Source organism: Zonotrichia leucophrys, chromosome 29 (assembly GCF_028769735.1).
Source record: "Zonotrichia leucophrys gambelii isolate GWCS_2022_RI chromosome 29, RI_Zleu_2.0, whole genome shotgun sequence".
Lineage (NCBI taxonomy): Eukaryota > Metazoa > Chordata > Aves > Passeriformes > Passerellidae > Zonotrichia > Zonotrichia leucophrys.
The window spans coordinates 1,513,368-1,529,134 of record NC_088198.1 but is presented as its reverse complement, the minus strand read 5'-3'; the positions used below and the strand labels follow the sequence as shown (position 1 = coordinate 1,529,134).

General features: G+C 58.5%; 2 protein-coding genes across 6 annotated transcripts in view; both read left to right on the top strand.

Annotated features, from left to right (window-relative positions):
* The window catches only part of ACVR1B (activin A receptor type 1B), a 31,023-nt gene extending 29,263 nt beyond the window's left edge, over positions 1-1,760 (top strand). Inside the window, exons 8-9 of the mRNA XM_064734731.1 lie at positions 88-218; positions 778-1,760. Of these exons, the coding sequence (XP_064590801.1) occupies positions 88-218; positions 778-903 (257 nt within the window). The 3' untranslated portion in view covers positions 904-1,760. The remainder of the gene's footprint in view (positions 1-87; positions 219-777) is intronic.
* Positions 1,761-8,210: 6,450 nt separating this feature from the next.
* Positions 8,211-15,360, top strand: TAMALIN (trafficking regulator and scaffold protein tamalin). 5 transcript variants are annotated; one of them, XM_064734994.1, is made up of 8 exons: positions 8,211-8,351; positions 10,813-10,862; positions 12,036-12,090; positions 12,352-12,454; positions 12,540-12,633; positions 12,704-12,770; positions 13,229-13,295; positions 13,376-15,360. In XM_064734994.1, the coding sequence occupies exons 1-8, from the start codon at positions 8,211-8,213 to the stop codon at positions 13,804-13,806; spliced, it is 1,008 nt and encodes a 335-aa protein (XP_064591064.1). In that variant the 3' UTR covers positions 13,807-15,360. The 5 variants fall into 5 exon arrangements, with proteins under 5 accessions (XP_064591064.1, XP_064591065.1, XP_064591067.1 ...); XM_064734997.1 differs by having other exon boundaries at positions 8,325-8,351; positions 12,373-12,454; XM_064734998.1 differs by having other exon boundaries at positions 8,327-8,351; positions 12,040-12,090; positions 12,373-12,454.
* Positions 15,361-15,767: the final 407 nt, after the last annotated feature.

The following is a 15,767-nucleotide window of genomic DNA, read 5'->3' as shown; positions in this document are numbered from 1 at the left end:
CAAACCTCCGTCCGTCTGTCTTTAGCAAGCACAGTGTCTGTGGTTCCTGTTGCCAGGAATTTGATTTTTCCCTGCTCTGCCTTTCAGGTATCCATGAGGAGTATCAGCTTCCCTACTATGACCTTGTACCCTCTGATCCTTCCATTGAGGAGATGAGGAAGGTTGTGTGTGACCAGAAATTGCGGCCAAACATCCCAAACTGGTGGCAGAGCTATGAGGTGAGGTCTCCTTTCATCTCCATTCCTCTCCTGTGAGGAAAGGCTGAGAGATCTGAGATTGTCCAGCCTGGAGAGCAGAAGCTTTGGGGTGACCTGATTGTGGCCCTGCAGTATTTGAGGAAGTCTGCAAGAAAAAGGAGGGGAGAATCTTTCCAAGGAGTTCCAGGACAAGAGGGAATGGCTTCCCAGTGCCAGAGGGCAGGGCTAGGTGGGATTTTGGGAAGAAATTCCTTCCTGTGAGGGTGGTGAGGCCCTGGCACAGGATGCCCAGAGAAAGTGGGGCTGCCCAGAGAAGCTGGGGCTGCCTCTTCCCTGAAAGAGTCCAAGGTTGGATGGGGCTTGGACAACCTGGGATAGTGGAAGATGAGCTTTAGGATCTCTTCCAACTCAAACCATCCCACGATTCCCCCAGGATAAGATAACAAATTTTGTAAGGTGTGCTCTGATTTTGGGGGATGTGTTGGCTGTGCCAGTGCCCAGGCAGAGCAGCAGCCTGGCAGACCCACGTGGGCTCAGGGGAAGAGCAGAGCTCTGACATTTGCTGTGGTTTCTTGGCCAGGCACTCCGGGTGATGGGCAAGATGATGCGGGAGTGCTGGTACGCCAACGGAGCCGCTCGGCTCACTGCCCTCCGCATCAAGAAAACCCTGTCCCAGCTCAGTGTCCAGGAAGATGTGAAAATTTAGGCTCTGAGCCTCAACAGGAGGAAACTGCACAGGAGCTGCTGTGCTAGAGTAGACATGTGATGGAGGCCTACCTCGTGTTTCAGCCCAACCTACTGCTACAACCAGACAGCGGGACCTGCAGGCTGCTAGGCAGGGGGACGGAGCCTACGGAACCGCTCCCTTCCCTGCTTGGGTATGAAACAATCCAAAACCTTTTTGTGATCACCTCCTGAGAGCGTGGAGACTTGAAAGGGACTTCACCCGAGGGATCTCAGCCATGATCCTGACTCTTTGTTCCTGTAAAGGAAATCCCTGTAAAGCTGAGCGTGCGTTGAGCACCCGTTGCTGTGCTCGGTGCGGGAGCGGGAAGGGAAAGGGAAGGTTTTTCTTGCCGTACTCTCGAGGATTTTTCCAGGGACTGGCACGTTGATGCAGAAAAAGCAAAACAAATGGTGCTCTCTTCCAAGAGGCTGAGCCGGAACAGTTGATCAGCTTCACAACAACCGTTCTCCCTCCTTTTCTTAAGCTTGAAAAAATCCAAGTGGGCTCGGTGCCGGGGCCGCCCCGGTGTGTGCATGCGCGAGGCGCGCGTGTCCCCGTGCCCGCTCATCTCCTCCATAGCCGTGCGGTGTCTCTGCCTGTGGGTGGCTCATCTCTGTCCGTGCTTCCTGTGCATGTGCAAATCTCGAGTGTCCCGTTTGTGAGCTGTTTGCTGGTGCTCTCCGTGCTGAGTCGTGAGCCTCGTGGAGCTTGGACAGGCTGCTGCAGAGCGGATCCCCGGCTCCCCGATGGGCGCCGCCACAACGGCCCATCAGGTTGCCTCACTGCCACCCCTTCCCTTTTTTTTAAGATGAAACAAATAAGGAACTGAGAATCACTCCTGGAATCCAGGTTTTTTTTTTTTTTTGTCTTGAGCCCCTGGGGTTTGTAATTCTTGGTAGAGGGGAGTGAGTTGTGTCAGAGGGGCAGCGGGTGCTGTGGGGACTCAGTTCTCCTGGGAACACAGTTCCCAGTTCCAGCACCCAGGCAGATTTCTGGGGACTTGATGATGCAGCAGGACAGAGTGGCTGAACATGAGCCAGCAGGTGGCCAAGAACATGCCCAGGTGGCCAAACAGGCCAATGGCTCCTGGCCTGGATCAGGAATGGTGTGGCCAGCAGGAGCAGGGAGAGCTTCCTCTGTACTTTACATTAGTGAGGCTGCACCCTTCCCTTTTTTTAAGATGAAACAATTAAGGAACTGAGAATCACTCCTAGAATCCAGGTTTTTTGGTCTTGAGCCCCTGGGGTTTGTAATTCTGGGTAGAGGGGAGTGAGTTGTGTCAGAGGGGGAGCGGGTGCTGTGGGGACTCAGTTCTCCTGGGAACACAATTCCCAACACCCAGGGAGATTTCTGGGGATCTGATAGTGCAGCAGGACAGAGTGGCTGCACAGTGGCCTGGCTGAACATGAGCCAGAACTTGAGCCCAGGTGGCCCTGGATCAGGAATGGTGTGGCCAGCAGGAGCAGGGAGACCATTCTTCTTCTCTACTTGGCACTGGTGAGGCTGCACCTTTCCCTTTTTTTACAATGAAACAAATAAGGAACTGAGAATCACTCCTGGAATCCAGGTTTTTTTGTCTTGAGCCCCTGGGGTTTGTAATTCTGGGTAGAGGGGAGTGAGTTGTGTCAGAGGGGGAGCAGGCACTCAGTTCTCCTGGGAACACAATTCCCAGTTCCAGCACCCAGACAGATTTCTGGGGACCTGATAGTGCAGCAGGACAGTGGCCTGGCTGAACATGAGCCAGCACCATGCCCAGGTGGCCCTGGAGCAGGAATGGTGTGGCAGCAGGAGCAGGGACATCATTCTGTCCCTGCACTTGGCACTGCTGAGGTCACACCTCGAGTGCTGTGTCCAGCTCTGGCCCCTCAGTTTGGGAAGGATGCAAAGAGGAGGACAAAGAGGCTGGAGAGGGGCTTGAACAACCCCTGTGAGGAGCCCTGAGGGAGTTTGGGGTGCTCAGCCTGGAGGAAAGGAGGCTCAGGGGTGATTTTATCCCTAAAGGTGGCTGTGGGATTGGGCTAAAGCTCAGGTGGGGTTGGGCTCTGCTCCCACACAGAACAGGGCTCAGCCTTCAACTGCTCCAGGGGAAGTTTTGAAAAAAATCCTTCACTGAAAGAGTGATTGGGTGCTGGAATCATCTGCCCAGGGAGGTGCAGGAGTCCCTGGATGTGTTTAAAAATGGCACTCGTGGTTCAGCTGATGAGGAGGAGTTGGGTTAGGGCATAGGTTGGACTCGATGATCTCAAAGGTCTTTTCCAGCCTGGCTGATTCTGAGTTCTGGGGGTTCCTCCCAGCAGGTGTGGGTTGGGAAATCAACATCCATCTTTTTAATCTAGGTGTATAAATATCTCCTAATGTGGAAGTGGCTGTGTCTCAGTGTGGGGTGGGGGGATCTGCATGGGTTTTCTTTTGATTCAAGGCCGAATCCAGGTGGGGGAGAGGTGGGGTGACTACAGAGACTCTGGAAGTGAGAATTGTGGCTGCCCTGATGGTTTTGGCAGCCAGGAAGATCTGTGGTGTGGAGGTCAGGTCTGCAGTAGAGAACTCTGAAGCCATAACTTTTAACTGGAGTGGTTTTGATTATTATTTTTTTAATTATTATTGTTGTTATTATTATTATTATTGTTGTTGTTGTTGTTTTCTGGGAGGGTCTGGATTTTAACTTTTTTGAATCTTGTTAATTCTTTCTAAGAGCAGAAAAACAATCTCTAATTATTACCTCTTGACCTGTTGGTTTGTAAAGAAATCACTGCAAAAAAAAAAAACAAAAAAAAAAAGGAAAAAAACCAAATGCACAGCTCGATTTACACTGGAACTGTTTCTACTCTGACCTTGCTCCTGCTCTCAAAGGTGAGGTTTCATCTCTGCTCTGGCTGCCAGGGTTGTCTTTATTTCAGTCCCTGTGTTCTTGCTGTCTGTCCCTGTCCGTGTGTCCCTCTCCCCGATTCCCTGTGTGTCCATGACCTTGTACAGAGTGAGGAGTGTGGGTTGGGTGGGTTTGGGATCATTTTAGGAGCTGGTTTGAACCCCCCAGAGGAGTTTTTGGCAGCGTGGATCTGCCCTGGGAGCAGGGCTGGGGTTCCCCTGTGTCCCCCCAGCTTGTCCAGAGCTTCCCATGCACATCCCTCAAACCCAAACCTGCATTTAGGACCAGGGGGGCACTTGCAAAACCTAAATGTCAGTTTAACCCAGTTAAACCTGGATTTAGAAGCCAAGGGGGTGCTGGCAAGCCCCAAATGCAGGTTTAGCCTGGTTAAACCTGCATTGGAAGACCTAAATGTCAGTTTACCCCTATTAAACCTGGACTTGGAAGCTGAGGGGATCACTTGCAAGCCCTCAATGCAGGTTTAACTCAGTTAAACCTGCACTTGGAAGCCCTAAAAGTCAGTTTAACCCATCTAAAGCTGGACTTAGAAGCCAAGGAGGGTGCTTGCAAGCCCTCAGTGCAGGTTTAACTCACTTAAACCTGCATTGGAAGCCCTAAAAGTCAGTTTAACCCATCTAAAGCTGGACTTAGAAGCCAAGGGAATCCCTTGCAAGCCCTAGATGTCAGTTTAACCCAGTTAAACCTGGACTTAGAAGCCAAGGGGGTCACTTGCAAGCCCTCAATGCAGGTTTAACTCAGTTAAACCTGCACTTGGAAGCCCTAAATGTCAGTTTAACCCATCTAAACCTGGATTTAGAAGCCAAGGCGGTGCTTGCAAGCCCTAAATTGTCAGTTCAGCCCAGTTAAACCTGGACTTAGAAGCCAAGGGAATCCCTTGCAAGCCCTAAATGTCAGTTTAACCCATCTAAATTTGGACTCAGAAGCCAGGGGGGTGCTTGCAAGCCCCAAATGCAGGGTTAGCCCAGTTAAACCTGCACTTAGAAGCTGAGGGGGACAATTGGAAGCTCTAAATGCAGGTTTAGCCCCATTAAACCTGCATTGGAAGACCTAAATGTCAGTTTACCCCTATTAAACCTGGACTTGGAAGCTGAGGGGATCACTTGCAAGCCCTCAATGGAGGTTTAACTCATTTAAACCTGCACTTGCAAGTCCTAAATGTCAGTTTAACCCATCTAAAGCTGGATTTAGAAGCTGAGGGGATCACTTGCAAGCCCTCAATGCAGGTTTAACTCAGTTAAACCTGCATTGGAAGCCCTAAATGTCAGTTTAACCCATCTAAACCTGGACTTAGAAACCAAGGGGGTCACTTGCAAGCCCCAAATGCAAGTTTAACTCATTTAAACCTGCATTGGAAGCCCTAAAATGTAAGCCCTAAAGCTGGACTTAGAAGCTGAGGGGATCACTTGCAAGCCCTCAGTGCAGGTTTAGCCCAGTTAAACCTGAACTGGAAGCCCTAAAAGTCAGTTTAACCCATCTAAACCTGGACTTAGAAGCCAAGGGAATCCCTTGCAAGCCCCAAATGCAGGTTTACCTCAGTTAAACCTCAGTTTAACCCGTTCATAGCTGGATTCAGAAGCCGAGGGGGCCGTGAGGACTCGCAGGCCGCTGGAGCAGGCCCGGGGCTGGGACAGGAGGGGCCGGGGCACAGCTCGGGCCCCCCTTGGCTCCCCCATCGCGCTCCCACAGCTCTGAAACTCGCACTGAACTCGCCCCCTCCAACTGTAGCCACACTGCACCTGCCTCAGCTCCACAGCCAGCAGGGAAAGGACGAGGCGAGGAGGGAAACGTCCCTCGCAGCAGGATTTTAGGGCTGGAATCTTGAGGAGAGATGGGGAAAAGCCAGCGGGAAGGAGCTAACGCTGACCATGTAGCATTTACACAGCACTTTTCTCATGCAAATCGGTGCCCGGGGGCGCCAGTGCTCGCAGAGCTGTCGGGATTTGCTGCTTTGCCTCCCAAAAAGCTGCAGCAGCTCTGGGGGGGGAGGAAAAATAAAGGAGCAAAATCTGCATTTTATGTAGGATAAGGAAAGGGGGGTCCATCAGCGGTACGTGGCTGCAGGACAGAACTCTTGGTACTTCTCTGCCCCTTTTTTGATTTGTTTGGTTTTGTACATTTTATTTTTTTTTTAGCAAAGGACTGTAAGAAAATAGCCACTTAGCCACTTTACCTCTTCAGTATGCAAAATGTACATACGGTGTAAGATAGGAAATCTTTTGTTTAATATAAAAAAAAAAAAAAACAGGCTGTCGATTTCTGCTGTACATTATTAAAAGTTTGTTTTATTCATGTGAGGTGTTGCAATCTCAGTTCACTGGGAAGGGGTGGGAATTGCAGTCCCTCACATAATCTCTTTAGGAATCCTGGTTAAAACATTTTAATGTTGAATATTCTCATTTTTAGTGAATATGAAGCTTCCAACAGCCACCAGCAGAGTGGAGGTGACACAAAGAGGTGACAGGTGGGATTTTCCACTTGGAGCTCCCACTCAGGGAAAGACAGCAGGAAGAATAAATAAATAATTTATTTATTCACAGAGAATAAATAAATTTGGAGATTTATACCTGGAGATCCCCTCAGAGCATCCCTGGGTACAGTGGGCACCTCCCTGGAGCTCCTCACAGCTCCAAGGAAAGAGAAATCCCACAGCAAACTCCAAAATCCTGTTTGCTCCCAGGGTTAGCGGTGCTGCATGAACTGCAGCGTTAATTCCTTAATTAGAACCTCCTGCAAATGAGTTGTGAGAGGATCAAGGGGAAAATCTGCCGAGGCCTGGGGTCCCCCCGGGCTCAGACAAGGTGGGGAGGGGGAGGCACCATCTGGGCTTTGTCTGAAGCTCCCCAGGAAAATCCAGCCCCATCCTGCAGCACTGAGATCAGAATATGGGGAATTTTAAAGCAAGAATTTTTTGGGAATTTTAAAGCAAAATTTTGGGAATTTTAAAGCAAAAATCTTTGGGAATTTTAAAGCAAAATTTTGGGGATTTTAAAGCAAAATTTTGGGGATTTTAAAGCAAAATTTTGGGGAATTTTAAAGCAAAAATCTTTGGGAATTTTAAAGCAAAAATTTTTGGGAATTTTAAAGCAAAATTTTGGGGAATTTTAAAGCAAAATTTTGGGGAGTTTTAAAGCAATATCTGTCTCCTCCTCCAGGGAAAACAATCTAGGGTGGCTGCAGCCCAGAGGCCAAGCCATGGCCAAATTTTGGGAACAAGATGGGGTCATTCCCGGTGGTTTGGTGACTCAGGATGGGTGATGGCCTCAATCCCATCCTTCCCCCGAATTCCAGCCCAGAGCAGCTCAGCTCCTGCAGCAGATTTGTCTCCTGGTAACCCCAGGCCGGGCTGTGGGCGGGAGGTTTGGGTGGAACGCCAAGCGGGGATTGTTACGATCTTCAATTTTTTTTGGCAAATTTTAAACAAACATTTGGGCAAAGCTCTGGACTGCAGCTGGAAAATTCCCGCTGCCCGGGAGCTGCCGGAGCCTCCGGGAATTGTTCTTCCCTCCGTGTCCAGCTCAGCTCGGATCGAGCAGGAGCAGCTCAAATCCCGGCCTTGGGGCCGCCCCTGCCCCAGCCCTGCCTCCCGTTAAACCCCAAATGCGGATTTGGGGGTGTGAATGTGCTGGCAGCTGGCGGGGAGCAGCAGAGCCCGGGTTGGTTTTGCTCTGGTTTCTCCCCAAATCATCCCTGGGGTGATCCCTGGATCCCTCCTTGGTGCTTCCCGTGATATTCCCGCAGCAGCATCGCACCCTGCACCCTCCTCAGGGCACCGCCTCACCCGGACCCCACTCTGGACCCCGAGGTGTCCCTGAGGATGTGCCCACACAGGACCCTCCCTGCAGACCCCCACGCTGGAGTTCTGGGGGATCTCCGTGCAGAACTTCATGAAGGGACCCCCCTATGACCCCCACGGGGTTCCTGAGCAGGACCCTCACACCAGACCCCCCTCTGGATCCCCTGAGGGTCACTGAGCAGGACCCTCACACCAGACCCCACTCTGGACCCCCTGAGGGTCCCTGAGCAGGACCCTCACACCAGACCCTCACTGGACCTTCATGAGGTCCCCAAGCAGGACCCCACCCCCACTTGGACCCTCCACTGTTCCTCCATGGGGTCTCTGAGCAGGACCCCCCCCACAGGGACCCCAAGCAGGACCCTCACACCGGACCCCCCCACTGTCCCCCCCCCGGGGTCCCCTCACCCCGGACCCCCCGAACTCCGCTCGGTCCCGCCCCGTGCCCGGGGAGCCGCCGGTCCCAGCCGGCCCCTGGGCGTGGTTTATCCCCAAAGCCGCGCTCTAACGCCCAAGCGGGCGTGTCCGGCCCCAAAAGGGGCGCGTCCCTTGGTGTCCCCACCCCCAGGGTCCATATAGCGGCTCCCGGCACGGCCCGGCCCGGCCATGACCCTGCGGCGGCGGCGGCGGCGGCGGCTCCGGCCGAAGGACGATGCGGTACCGGCGGCGGCCCCGGAGAGCCCCGGGCCCGCCGAGCTGTACCGAGCGCTGGCGGCGGCCGGCGGGACCCTGCCCCGTGTGCGCAAGGTAGGGCTGCGGGGGTAACCGCGCCGGTGCCCCCGGCTGTGCACCGGGACCGGTAACGGGGGGAGCGGGGCTGCGCCGTGTCCCCGTCCCGCCCGGCCGCCGGTGGCTGCGGGTCCGCTCCGGTGTCTCCTCCGGGGCTCTTATCGTGCCCCGAGCGCCGCCCGAGCTTCCCTCGTGTTCCCCTCCCGCCCGAGCTTCCCTCGTGTCCCCATCCCGCCCCGGTTTCCTCATGTCCCCATCCCGCTCCGGTTCCCTCATGTCCCCATCCCGCTCCGGTTCCCTCGTGTCCCCCTCCCGCTCCGGTTCCCTCGTGTCCCCATCCCGCCCAAGCTTCCCTCGTGTCCTCATCCCGCTCCGGTTCCCTCGTGTCCCCATCCCGCCCGAGCTTCCCTCGTGTCCCCATCCCGCTCCCGTGTCCCCATGGCCGCCCCCAGCCTCTTGTGCTGCCCCAGCATCTCCTCGCCCCTGTCCCATCATCCCGCAGCCTCTTCCCGCTGTCCCCGTCCCCTCTCGCTCCGTGTTGTCCCCCCAAGCGTCACATCCTGTCCCGGATCCTGCTCACGTCCTGCCCCGGGGTTGTCCCGGTACCCCCACCCTGGTTTCCCCCCGGGTCCCCACATCGAGGTCCCCCCTCACCTTCCCTCAGGAATCGTCCCTGTGCTCCTTCCCGGTGTCCCCAAGCCCCACATCCTGTCCTGGTCCTTCTCCCTGTCCTGCCCTGCAGCTTTTAGGGTGCAGGACCAGACCCCACCCCACTGTTTGTGGCTCTGTCAGTGGGACAGGAGTGACCCCAAAACCCCCCTGGACTCTGTCCTGTGAGAAGGGCGAGGGATCGGCCACAGGGTACCCCAGGAGCAGGGTCTGATTTAGGGACAGATCACAGCGTCTGGTTCAGGGACGGCAGAGGACAGAGTACCCTGGGTCTGTTTTAGGGACAGTAAGGGACATTTCCCAGAGTGCCCTGGGTCTGATTTAGGGAGGATAAGGGACAGATCACAGGGTCTGGTTTGGGGACAGCAGGGGACAGGTCCCAGCGCTCCCCAGCTCTGGTTTGGGGACAGTAAGGGACAGATCCCAGAGTACCCTGGGTCTGGTTTAAGGACAGGTCCCAGAGCTCCCCAGGGCTGGTTTGGGGACAGTAAGGGACAGAGTTCCCCGGGTCTGATTTAGGGACAGTAAGGGACAGGTCCCAGAGTGCCCTGGGTCTGATTTAGGGACAGTAAAGGGCAGAGTAACCTGGGTCTGGTTTAGGGACAGTAAGGGACACGTCCCAGAGCTCCCCAGCTCTGATTTGGGGACAGTAAGGGACAGATCCCAGAGTACCCTGGGTCTGGTTTAAGGACAGGTCCCAGAGCTCCCCAGGGCTGGTTTGGGGACAGTAAGGGACAGGTCCCAGAGCTCCCCAGCTCTGGTTTGGGGACAGTAAGGGACAGGTCCCAGCGCTCCCCAGCTCTGGTTTGGGGACAGTAAGGGACAGGTCCCAGCGCTCCCCAGCTCTGGTTTGGAGCAGCACAGGGCCCTGGCAAAGCTCCTCCGTGCTCACGCTGGGCCCGACCCCGCCCTGAGGCTCCCCCGGCCCCGCGGCGCTTCCTGAGCGCGGTGGGAAGCGAGAGCGGAGCCGACATCCGGAGCAGAAGTGGCTGCTCTGCCACAGCCCAGACACGCACGGTGGCCTGGCCAGCAGGGCCACCAGCAGCAGCAGCCGTGTCCCCGAGGGCTCCAGAGCGTCCCTTCCTGTCCCTGTGGTGACGTGGGGCCCAGCGTGACAGGCGACAACGTTCCCGTTTCTGGTGGTTTTGTGCCTGTGGGTGCATTTGGGGAGGTCTGTCGTTATCTGGTGACACCAGCAGGGCCGGTGACACCCATGTGGCAGAGCTGGTGACACCCATGTGGCAGGCAGAGCACAGAGAGAACCGCTGGCACCCCGCTGCCACCAAACCGTGGCATGTGCCACCCTCAAGGGACAGCTTTTGGTGACGCTGTGCTGCACTGCCGGAGCCCAGCACCCTGCTGCCACCAAACCGTGCCATGTGCCACCCTCACGGGACAGATTTTGGTGGCACTGCCTGTGCTGCACTGGGGCTACACCCCCAGAGGGGCATTTGGGGACAGCCCTGTCCCCTCCTGAGGGTCCTGCCTGTTCCTCCACCCGCCCACGCCTCTGCTCCTGCCACAACAGCGACATTGTCTGGGCTGGGAGGGAGGGAGGGGTGGATTTTGCACAAAAACCCCGATTTTGTGGCCACAACAGGGCCCCTCTGTGCCGGGGCCCCTCAGAGCGTGGGGTGGGGCTGACGTCAAAGCGTGGGGCGAGCCCCGGGCGCTCTGAGGGTGCTTTGAGCCCTGATCAAAGCCCTGTTATGCCCAGGGGACACCCGGGTGCTGCCTTGGCACGGTTTGGTGCTGTCCTGGTGGGGGATGTCCCCTCGGGTGTCCCCTCATGGCTCTTCCTTTGTCACAGGACACTGGGTTCAAGTGGGCATCGCCCAGCCAGTCCCCGGAGGAGCACAGGTAGGGGCAGGGGGCACACGAGTGGGGCTGGGGTCCCTGTCCCAGGGGCTGGAGCTTGGCCTTGGGGATGTGGTTCCACTCTGGATACCCTGGGAGGGCTGGAAATGAGGGGGATTTTATGGGGAAGTGAGAGCAGCCATGGGGTCACAGCTCAGACACCCCCAGACCCTGCCTGGCACCCAAAGGATTCTGACAAAGGCAAACTGGGCGGTGTGAATCCCATCTGAGGCATTTTGGGGAGCCCAAAGCAGCATTTTGAGGTTTGCACAGGCAGCTTTGGCCATGCCTGGTGCCCTGTCCCTGTCCCAGGGGCTGGAGCTTGGCCTTGGGGACGTTGTTCCACTCTGGATACCCTGGGAGGGCTGGAAATGAGGGGGATTTTATGGGGGAGGTGAGAGCAAAGATGGGGTCCCACTCAGACACCCCCAGACCCTGTGGGCACATACTGGCGGGCAGAGTTGGGTGTATCCCATCTCAGGCATTTTGGCAACCCCAAAGCAGCATTTTTGAGGTTCCCACAGGCATTTTTGGGTGTGCAGGGATTTTGGGGAGCCCAAAGCAGCATTTTTGAGGTTCCCACAGGCAATTTTGGATGTGCAGGGATTTTGGGGAGCCCAAAGCAACATTTTTGAGGTTCCCACAGGCAATTTTGGGTGTGCAGGGCTTTTGGGGAGCCCAAAGCAGCATTTTTGAGGTTCCCACAGGCATTTTTGGGTGTGCAGGGATTTTGGGGAGCCCAAAGCAGCATTTTGAGGTTCCCACAGGCAATTTTGGGTGTGCAGGGATTTTGGGGAGCCCAAAGCAGCATTTTTGAGGTTCCCACAGGCAATTTTGGGTGTGCAGGGATTTTGGGGAGCCCAAAGCAGCATTTTGAGGTTCCCACAGGCAATTTTGGGTGTGCAGGGATTTTGGGGAGCCCAAAGCAGCATTTTTGAGGTTTGCACAGGCAGTTTTGGGTGTGCAGGCATTTTGGGGAGCCCAAAGCAGCATTTTTGAGGTTCCCACAGGCAATTTTGGGTGTGCAGGGATTTTGGGGAGCCCAAAGCAGCATTTTTGAGGTTCGCACAGGCAGTTTTGGGTGTGCAGGGATTTTGGGGAGCCCAAAGCAGCATTTTTGAGGTTTGCACAGGCATTTTTGGGTATGCCTGGTGCTCTGACCCCTGTGTCCCCCAGGAAGGTGGTGACGCTGCAGAAGAAGGCAGAGGAGTCCTTTGGCTTCGAGATCCAGGTGGGTGCTGAGCTGAGCTGAGCTGAGCCGAGCCTGGCCCTGCTCCCCACCCTCCCTCCCCACACCTTGCTTTGCATCAGGGTATTTTTAATTTGTCTCTGATCCCGGGGTTATTTTTAGAGGTGACCAAGTCACCAAACCTCCCCATGCTGTGCTGCTTGGGCAAACCCCCCCCCAGCAGCAACCCAACACTGCACTGCTGCCCTCGGGGGGGGGTCCCTGGGGGTCGGGGTGCCCCTCACTGCAGCCCCCTCATTGCAGACCTACGGGCTGCACCACCAGGACAGCAACAGCGTGGAGATGTTCACCTTCGTGTGCCGCGTGCACGGCGGGAGCCCGGCCGAGGCCGCGGGGCTCAAGGCTGGTGAGCACAACCTGGGGGGACCCAGGGGAGCCCCAGCAGCGGGGAGCAGCCCCCCTGAACCCGCCCTGCTCACCCTGTGCTCCAGGGGACACCATCACGGGCGTCAACGGGCTCAACGTGGAGGGAATCCGGCACCGGGAGATCGTGGAGATCATCAAGAGCTCAGGGAATGTTCTCCGGTGAGTGGGGGGCTCAGGGGGGGGCTGGGGGGGCTGCAGCCCGCGAATGCTGACAGCTGCTGACCCACAGGCTCGACACTCTCTATGGCACATCCATCAGGAGGGCTGAGCTGGAGGCACGGCTGCAGTACCTGAAGGTGAGCAGGGGCTGCCAGGGGGGCTGGAGACCCCTTAGCAGGGTCCTGGGACCCCTCAGAGGGTCCTGACCGCCCTCAGCAGGGTCCTGACCACCCTCAGCAGGGTCCTGGGGACCCCTCAGCAGGGTCCTGACCCCCTCAGCAGGGTCCTGGGACCCCTCACGGAGGCCTGACCCCCTCAGGAGGGTCCTGATGCCATCAGCAGGTCTGGGACCCTCAGCAGGGTCCTGACCCCCTTAGCAGGGTCCTGACCCCCTTAGCAGGGTCCTGGGGACTTCCTCATCAGGGTCCTGGGACCCCTCATCAGGGTCCTGCCCCCCCTCAGCAGGGTCCTGGGACCCCTCAGGGAGTCCTGACCCCCTCAGGAGGGTCCTGATGCCATCAGCAGGGTCTCGACCCCCTCAGCAGGGTCCTGGGGACCCCTCAGCAGGGTCCTGACCCCCTCACCCTCCTCACAGCAAACCCTCTACGAGAAATGGGGCGAGTTTCGCTCGCTGATGGTGCAGGAGCAGCGGCTGGTGCGGGGTGAGTGGGGGTCTCAGGGGGTTGTGGGAGGGTTTTGGGGCACCACCCGCCTCCCCTGACACCCCCGTGTCCCCCATCAGGCGTGGTGGCCAAGGACCCCAGCATCTACGACACGCTCGAGTCCATCCGCTGGTGCCTGCAGGGGGAGGCATTGCCGGGGGGCTCCTCCCGAGCCAGCGGCAGCGACGATTCCCTGTACCAGACCTGCGTCTTCGCCTCCTCCAGCTCCCTGAACGGCGACAATGATGGTGACAAGGACAAGGATGAGGACATCGGGGGTCCCGCGCCCCCTCCCCCGCGCCCCCGGCCCGCTCTGGGTCGCAGCTCCAGCCTCAGGTGTCCGGGAGCACCGGCGGCTGCGGGGAAGTTTTGGGCCCGGGCCGGGGATCCCGGGGACGGAGCCGCCGCCGCCGCCTCCCGCAAGAACCGGCACAGCAGCTTCCGCCAGCGGCTGCTCAAGTTCATCCCGGGGCTCAACCGGGCGCTGGAGGAGGAGGAGAGTCACCTCTAAGCCTCCCCAGGACTATTTATTTATTTATTGCGAGGGGCTTCATTCGCTCTGCCCACCCCCCAATCCCTGGGGGCTGCACGGAGCAGGTTTGGGGATCGTGATGCTGAGGGACGGACGCAGCAGCAAGGGACAGACAGACGTGAGGACACTCCTGGAGCGGCTCACGGAGCTCTGGGGAGGGGGAGCACCGGGGGAGCCCCGAATTGCCCAGGCTGGGGGGGCCCTGGGGGTCTCACCCTGCTCTGCTGTTGTACCTCGCTAATACAGAGAGGATTTGCAGCGATGCGTGGCTGTGAGTGAGGGGGGACAGAGCCCCAATTCTGTCCCTTTGGGGTGACGCACTGATGTCACCTCGGACGTGACTGAGCTGCCGGGGTCCCCCCGTGTCCCCCCCGGTGCCTTCGGCCACGTCCCGGCGCTGCGGGGCCCCGGCCCGGCCCTTCCTGCCCCGTTTCCTGCGGCAGCCGGCGGGAAGCGCGTCCCACCCCGAGCCCTTCCTCCGGCAGGGGACGCGGTGCCCGCGCAGGACGGGCACTGGGGACCCCCCAAAACTGCCTCGGTGTCCCCCAGAGCCGCTGAGGGAGTTGGGGGGACACAAAGCGCCCCCAGAGCCGCTGAAGGAGTTGGGGGGCACAAAGCGCCCCCAGAGCCGCTGAACGAGTCGGGGGTCACAAAGCACCCCCAGAGCCGCTGAAGGAGTTGGGGGGCACAAAGCACCCCCAGAGCTGCGGGACTGCTACAACATTGGCGTGTGCACAGATGGAGCACCGAGAGCCCCCCAACCCTCTGCTGTGCCTCAGTTTCCCCTCTGTTTGTGCCTCAGTTTCCCCTTTGCTGTGCCTCAGTTTCCCCTTTGCTGTGCCTCAGTTTCCCCTCTGACTGCGCTGTTTGGGGACCCCAACTCTCCCTGTCCCCCCCCCCAGGGGACCCTGTGGAGATCTGGGGGTGCCAACTGCAGGTTTCTGTGCGTTCCATGGAGGCAGATGGGGGGCTCAGCCGGCCCCCCCACACTCCCCTGCCTTGTCCCCGTTCCAGGACAGCTCCGTGCTGGACATTTATGGTCCGGTTCCCGCAGCCCCGGCTGCTCTCGGCGTCCCTCCCGCGTGCTGCCGGCCCCGGAGCATCCCGTTCCTGCCAGAGCCACCACGGGACCCCCCCTTGGTGGCAGCTGCCACCCCACGCTCAGCTTTTTATAGCCGCGACCTGGGGCTGCGTGTGCCCGGAGAGGGGCAGGTGGCCGTGGGACAGCTGGAGTCACGCGTGGCACCGCCTGGGCACGGCCGGGGCACCGGGCACGCCCCGGAGCAGCCTGTCATTACCGATAAATATAGAGCGGGGGCACGGAGCCAGCCGTGGGCACCGGGCGGGCACGGGCACCCTGGTGTGACCATCGTGTCCCCACCGGGTGTCGGGGGGGATGCCCGGGTCCCCCCGCGCCCCCGTGGCCTTGCGGGGCTCGTTGGGCTCGGGTTTCCTCCCCCGACGCCGCCGCGGCCTCTCCCGGGGTACAGCTAATCCCGGCATGCGGGGGCCGCCGCTGTCACCGTCCGGTAACCGAGCGAGGGATGCGGGGGGCTGCAATCCCCCCGATCCGGGCCCCCGGTGGCGTTGGGACCCCCGGCAGCCCCGGGACCCTCCTGTCTGCCCTGTCCCCAGGGTTCGGGGCCGCATCCCCGGGCTGGCACCGGCCGTGACTTCATTGGGTCCCGCCGGGGATCCCTCCGGGGGCGTCGCCGGTGCTGCCGCGGGATCCCCAAGACGTCAGTGACCGGCGTGACGTCAGCGGGCAGATGTGACGTCACGGAACCCCGTCGGGGGCGGGCGACAGCGAGAAACGGGGCAGGAGCGAGGGAACGGGGGAGAGCGCCCGGTCCTGGGACGCCTCCTCGGGTACCCCCGGGCCGCCTCCTCCGGTACCACCGTGCGGCCTCCGGACCCCTCCGCAGGGCTGTCCCCGCTGC

Excerpts from the sequence above, each read along its gene's own strand:
- TAMALIN (XM_064734994.1), top strand. The coding sequence starts at position 8,211 with ATGACCCTGCGGCGGCGGCGGCGGCGGCGGCTCCGGCCGAAGGACGAT. Across the intron at positions 8,352-10,812 it reads CCCTGCCCCGTGTGCGCAAG|GACACTGGGTTCAAGTGGGC; the intron begins GTAGGGCTGCGG and ends CCTTTGTCACAG. Across the intron at positions 10,863-12,035 it reads CAGTCCCCGGAGGAGCACAG|GAAGGTGGTGACGCTGCAGA; the intron begins GTAGGGGCAGGG and ends TGTGTCCCCCAG.